This window comes from Pinus tabuliformis, chromosome 4_2 (genome assembly GCF_031772625.1).
Source record: "Pinus tabuliformis cultivar Carrire ecotype Pingquan chromosome 4_2, CPIR1, whole genome shotgun sequence".
Taxonomy (NCBI): Eukaryota; Viridiplantae; Streptophyta; class Pinopsida; order Pinales; family Pinaceae; genus Pinus; species Pinus tabuliformis.
The window spans coordinates 1010792563-1010799213 of record NC_142304.1 but is presented as its reverse complement, the minus strand read 5'-3'; the positions used below and the strand labels follow the sequence as shown (position 1 = coordinate 1010799213).

The following is a 6651-nucleotide window of genomic DNA, read 5'->3' as shown; positions in this document are numbered from 1 at the left end:
CTTTAGACAAAATAACTTGTGAGACCTGGTGACAGCAGGATCTTCACAAAGGAGTTTAAGTTTGAATTTTCTGATGTTTTAATGTTTAGCTAGTTTTAATTTCCTCATTTCAAACACCCCCCTGCATAAATAAAAACGAATCAATCGATTAGCATGCTCTCTTCCTGCGCTTCGTGCGATCAGGAAGATCAGAAAGTCTATTGATTTTGACTCTTGCTGAAGAATTAATTTGCAAAAAGAAATAAAGAATTTTGTGAAAACAAACATTTTTAAATTTTTAGATGAAATTTAGTTTTTTAATTTTAGATTTAAAGAAAAAAAAATAATAATTTAATAATATATGTATCATATATACATATTATTATTAAAAAAAAATTAACCATTTCTTTTGTTGTTTTTAGATATTTTCAAAAAAAAAAACAAAAAAAAAACTAAATTCATTTTAGTTATTATTTAATTTTAGAATATTTCTTTATTTTCAATGAAGGAGTGCTTTCAAGAATACAAGCGAGCATAGGAATCTCCCTCTCTGTGTATTCTACTAATTTAATTTCCACTGTCTTCAGATTATCATGTGAAACCTCCATACGATAATAATCCATGTCTTCAAAGCCCCTGCAAGGATTAGTTAACGAGAAAGGTTCGAGGTTGGGCAGACATTCCAAGAGACCAGTAATTGGAAATTTCCTTGAAAAACCTTCAAAGCTGATAATTTTTAGGGTTTTCAGTGTTTTCAAACTTCCAATAATTTCAAGAAACCTTAAGAGCTGCTTCAGCTTGTTGCTGGAAAACCAGCAAAATTGGCTCTCCACATCTGTCGAGGACCCAATTCTAACTCTACCAGATCCCCATTGCCTGCCATCTTGGCAGAGACGAGTTTATTGGAAAATTCATACAGAGGGATCTTGTACAACTGTAAATCTGTATCGATATTCCTCAACGATATTCTTGCTAGCTTAGGGCAAAGAATACTCAGACAGCGAAGCCCATTGTGTATTATACGGTATATCTCCAATCTAACCAGATTGTTGGCAGAAATAACAAGACGATTGTCGTCGGCAAACAAATCTGAGAGATACAGATGTTTTAACAGGGGAAAATGCGATATGGTCTCCAAAGACTCATAACTGAGACTGACATTTTGGAGGCAACAAGAAGTTAGATGGTAAAATCCTGAGAAACTGGGAGGAAGGTGGGTGAGATCGTAGCAACGCAGAGAAAGAGTGGTGAGAGCAGTACATGAGAATAGGGCGGCAGGAGGTGTTGCCTTATTCCCTATAATATCATTGTAACGATAACAGTATTGATTCAGATGAAGCTCCTGCACGTTATTCTTCGCTGCAAATCGTACCCAACTGCAAACATTATCACTACTGAAATTCAAGAATGCCACTGATCCACCGTCGAGATGAAACGCACGGAGATCACCAATATAGCTGAGCAGGAGACGGAAAATTATGTTTTCAAGTCTTACCTTGGCTTTGGCCTTATCACAACTCTCGCCCAAAATTGCATAGGGAGAGAAACTGAGACGAGGAAGCATCGTGTACAGTAGAGTCCATCTCCTGGAAAGTATGGAGCATCTCACTGCCCATTTCAGTGGCAATCGTGATAAAATATCGGACAAAAGAGCATCAGGCAAAGAACTCAACCTATCTTCTTCCGCATCAAAACAGGAAGCCATGATGAGATTGTACAGTCTACAGTCTCAATCAAAAGGTTCAGACCTATGTTCTTAGGACCAATGATATTACACGCTCTATCACTGGAATGAATGGAGAGGGCAAAGCATGGGGAGGCGAAGTATAGAAACTTGATGAACTCTTTGGGGATATGAGGCTCCATAAACCCCGCCAGCAAAGCATGGGGAGGCGAAGTATAGAAACTTGATGAACTCTTTGGGGATGTGAGGCTCCAAGCTGTGGTGAAGATGGAGCTGTCCAACATTCTGATTTGCAAAGCCATACTGCAAGCAAGGTTTTATGCCACCAACGAATACGCAGAGCTCTGGTCACAACTCCGTTTGTCTCCTCTATATTCAATTTAGTGATAAAAAAAAATGGATTTGACTTATCTTTGAGAGATTTGGCATTTGCATTATCTCCTCTTGATTTTCTAGACAAAAAGCCAGATTTTTCATTGATCCTAGAGGATTTTGTGTTTTTTTTTAGGGATATTAGAAGAAAATCCATTTAGTGTTAGTTTATTTTTAGAAATTTTCTTTATTAGTTTTTAATAGAATTTGTTTTTTTATTACCTAAAAAAAAAAAAAACAAAAATCTAAAAATAATCAACATAAATAATAAATTAAAAAAAAATGTTTTTAATTTGTTATAAATAACAAATTAAAAAAAAATGTTTTTAATTTGTTATTTAAAACAAAACAAAATGTGTGTATTGATTAGATTTTATTTATAACTAAAAAAATTAACATAAATAATGAATTAAAAACCATTGTTTTTAAATAAATAATAAATTAAAAAAAGTTGTTTTTAATTTGTTATTTCAATCAAAATAAAAAAAATTTGTTGTTTTTTATTTTATTTAAATAAAAATAAAAAATTGTGTGTTGATTTATTTCATATTTTGATAATAAAAAAATCAAACCAATTTTTTATTTTTATTTTTAATAATAAAAAAAAGATTTTCTTATTTTTATTGTATTTTTAATTTAAAAATAAACAAAAAAAAGAAAAAAAGAAAAAGAGCTAACTTTAATTTAGTAATAGTTTTTTTATTAGGTTTTAACAAATAAAATTTTGTTGTTTTTCATTTAAAAATAAAAAAATATAAAAAATTTCACTTAAATAATAAATTAAAAATCTATGTTTTTAATTTATTGTTTAATGAAACATCTAAAAAATTATGTTTTCATTTAAAAAAAAAAAAAAACTAAAAAATTTTCACAAAATTCACACAGATTCGAAAAATAGGATACTTGGAAATAAATTTTAAAAATCAATTGGAGGATTCAATTCTCGATAGCATCAAGATGGCATAAACTCATCACATGATTCTTGTATGCTTTACAGAACAGAATTGCGAAGCACATTCATGAGTTATCTGACAGGGAGTAGTATTTTACATGGTTATTTTGAAGAATGGATTGAAATTGATATCATGAATTGAGTTACATTCAACGCTTTGATTTTCTTTGATCTTTTTATTTGGTACGAAATTTTTGCGTAAGAATCATGAAGGATATGCGCAATTCTTCTTGAGCACACTTATGTTTTCTTTGTACCAAGTTTTTTTACAGGTTACAGGATAATCAAAGTGATCATTCAGGAGATTACATTATGTGCACAATTGGTCTTCCAAAGACTAATTCATGAAAAAAAAAATTCTCAAGACAAATCCATCTCCACAACCACTCTTTCCACCTCCCTTTCTGAAAAGATTTTGCATCCCACCAATTGTACATCCATAAAGCATGACATTTCCATATCCATTTTTCACAGTAAGAGTTCTTATTCATCCACCATGCATTTCCTTACATTCATTTCTTACAAGATTATTGCCATTTCCATTTTCTTCACCATTCCCCTTCATTTCCACCAATAAAACTCTGCTTCAGTCAAAGTCCTAGAGTCTATGTATCATTGAAAAACACATAGAGTCTTACATGCCTTAATGGCAAGTACTCTTGCCAATGAACAATGGGAGTACATTAATATCCCTTGTTCGTTGGATCTTGTAGGTGACTCGACTACGACAAATTTATTCGTACCTACAAAGATGTGTTAGGCATCCTAACTCCCATTAGAATCAATGGTGGGAGCTCTTGTGTTGGCTAGGGGCATTCATTAACGGCCACTAAGTCAACAACTTCTTGCTATGTTTGACATCGACACATTTAATCACATAGTAAGATTTGTGCCATCGAGCGTTGAAGACTTGAAGACCCATATTTTGTAGCAGATGAAGCCAATTTCCATTCATTGTATTTCCATTCATTGTATACATTGTATTTCACTTGAGGACAAGTGAATAAATAAGGCTGGGAGGAAAAGGTAACTTCTATATTTTGTATACCTTCCAAGCCTTATATATCTTCAACCATATTCAGCAAGACTCATCAGATTCATCATCCAGCAGCAGATACAACCTTCAGCCATGTTCAACAGACTCCTCAGATTTTTCATCCAGCAGCAGAGGATCCAGCAGCCGATACAATAACACAGATTCATCTTTCATCCACAGCTTGAAGAAGCATATTTAGAGCAGAATTGTGGCAGCTGCACATGCATGATTCATGCATGATTTTTCCAACCAAGTAAAGAAGACCATGAACAAAAGTTCTTGCAGCCACACGTGCACATCTCTCATCCATTTTGGAAGGGTAAGTTAAGGTATGATATTTTCTAACTTTTAACCATTAAATTCCTTGAAAAGTTAGAATAATAATTTTTGGAAAAACTTCACTTCCTTTTTCCTTGCTTTCCCCATTTCACATAATTTCCCAAATCATCCGTTTAAGGGGAAGGATACATCCACATTCGTATATCACATTCATATAACATCCACATTCATATATCACATTCTTAACCCCACTTACCTTCAAGCTATATTCATTATTACATGAGCTTACAAGTGGCTTTGATAAAAGTATTTAAAAGTTAATTGGATGCCAACACAATCATGGTTGTTACACAAAAACCAACCATGATGCATTCCAACACAAACACTCTGCAACAAAAATCACATTATCAATATGCAAAGATCATACATTGAATGCAACAAACAATATATGGTTGAAACACAAGAACCAACCAAGTTGTAATTCATCAAAATAATGCTTTGCAAAAGTTATGTAAATGATATCATGCAGAGTTTAAGACAAAGCTCAAAAAGTAATGTAATAGATTGCATGAGGACATGCAATACCATTGATTGCATGAGGACATGCAATATCTTGAGTTTGGGGGAGATGTTGGGCCTCAAAATAGTCCCTATTTGCACTCCATTATTCACCAATATTTTCACATTTTACCTTCATGTCACCTCCATTCCACCTCCATATCATTACATTTACCTCATTATTGGGTTCTAACAATACTTTTCCAAAGTTTATTAATTCTTAACATTTCTAAGTGAATTTATGGCTAAAACTTAGAAAATAATATGCTTAAACTTATACCTAACAATTAGCATGAGTTTGTTGAAATGTGTAGGCACAAAGGAAGCTTCCAGGGCATCTTTATGTGGCCTTGAATGATCAAATTCGAATTTGATAAGATAAGCTTCATGGAGAAGATCATGGACCTCATGGAGAAGATCATGGAGGATAGGGTTATGTGTCTAGATGGTTGAGAAATGTATGGAACTAAAAGAGAGATTAATGGATCATCATTATGAGTTTGTTATCTCCTCTCATTGTATAAATAGGAGTACCTCCTCCATTCCAAAAGGAGAGGACTCTTAGAGCATTGTATCCAATTGATGATGGAATAGAATAAGGCTTCATTTTTCATATATTTCCATTACGTAGTTTTAGATATAAATTGTGTGAATGTAGGATATGAATTTATGTAGTTTTAGATATAAGTTTTCTTAATGTAGTATATGGAATAATTTGTCTTGTTCTTAAGAGAATTGAGCTCACTCTAAAAGGATGAGAGGAACATGTTATTTCATACTAGATTTTTCTTCATTTCATTGTTTAGATGTTTAAGGGTTTGATTGGTGAATGAGTTTTGAATTAAAATCTTATCAGCATGTGAGAGAATAACCAAGGGTCTAAGTTAGACTCTCTCTCCATTTGATTCGCATGATAATTAAAATTCATTCTTTTTCTTTTATGTTTCAAGTATCAAATGAGGAGATACCAAGAGTCTAAGTTAGGCTCTCTCTCCCATGATTTATATGGTAATTGAAATTCATTCTTTTGTGTTTATGTTTCAAGTCATTTCATTTCTTATGCTTGTGGATGACTCTTAGTTTATTTTGGATTAGTACATGAGAGGACAATCAAGAGACTAAGTTAGTCTCTCTCTCTTCTTGAATCTAAACATTAACTAAGTTCATTCTCTTGTTTTCGTTTTAAGTTTTTAGTTTCATGTAATTAATGATTTCTCTATGATACTGTAGGGAAGGACAACCAGGACCTCCTTAGTTAGGAGCCTCTTCCCTTGCATATTATATTGAATCATAAATAATTAAGTTAGACATAGGTTAGTTTCCTAATCCTGCATATATTGTGCTGGCATCATCGCAAGCTTACGAGTTTCCCTGGTCGATAATTTATGCAGCAATTTAAGTCCAATAAATTGCCCAACATTTTGGCGCCGTTGCCGGTGATGGTGCTAAGGGATTAGGCATTAGAAATTTAATTTAGCACTAGTATTTTTCTTTAGACAAAATAACTTGTGAGACCTGGTGACAGCAGGATCTTCACAAAGGAGTTTAAGTTTGAATTTTCTGATGTTTTAATGTTTAGCTAGTTTTAATTTCCTCATTTCAAACACCCCCCTGCATAAATACAAACGAATCAATCGATTAGCATGCTCTCTTCCTGCGCTTCGTGCGATCAGGAAGATCAGAAAGTCTATTGATTTTGACTCTTGCTGAAGAATTAATTTGCAAAAAGAAATAAAGAATTTTGTGAAAAAAAAACATTTTTAAATTTTTAGATGAAATTTAGTTTTTTAA

At 32.8% G+C, this 6651-nt stretch overlaps 1 protein-coding gene across 1 annotated transcript; it reads right to left on the bottom strand.

Annotated features, from left to right (window-relative positions):
• Window positions 1-772: 772 nt before the first annotated feature.
• On the bottom strand, window positions 773-1684 carry LOC149173047 (F-box/FBD/LRR-repeat protein At1g13570-like). Its single transcript, XM_089426554.1, has one exon. It carries the CDS (start codon window positions 1682-1684, stop codon window positions 773-775), a length of 912 nt encoding a protein of 303 aa, XP_089282680.1.
• Window positions 1685-6651: the final 4967 nt, after the last annotated feature.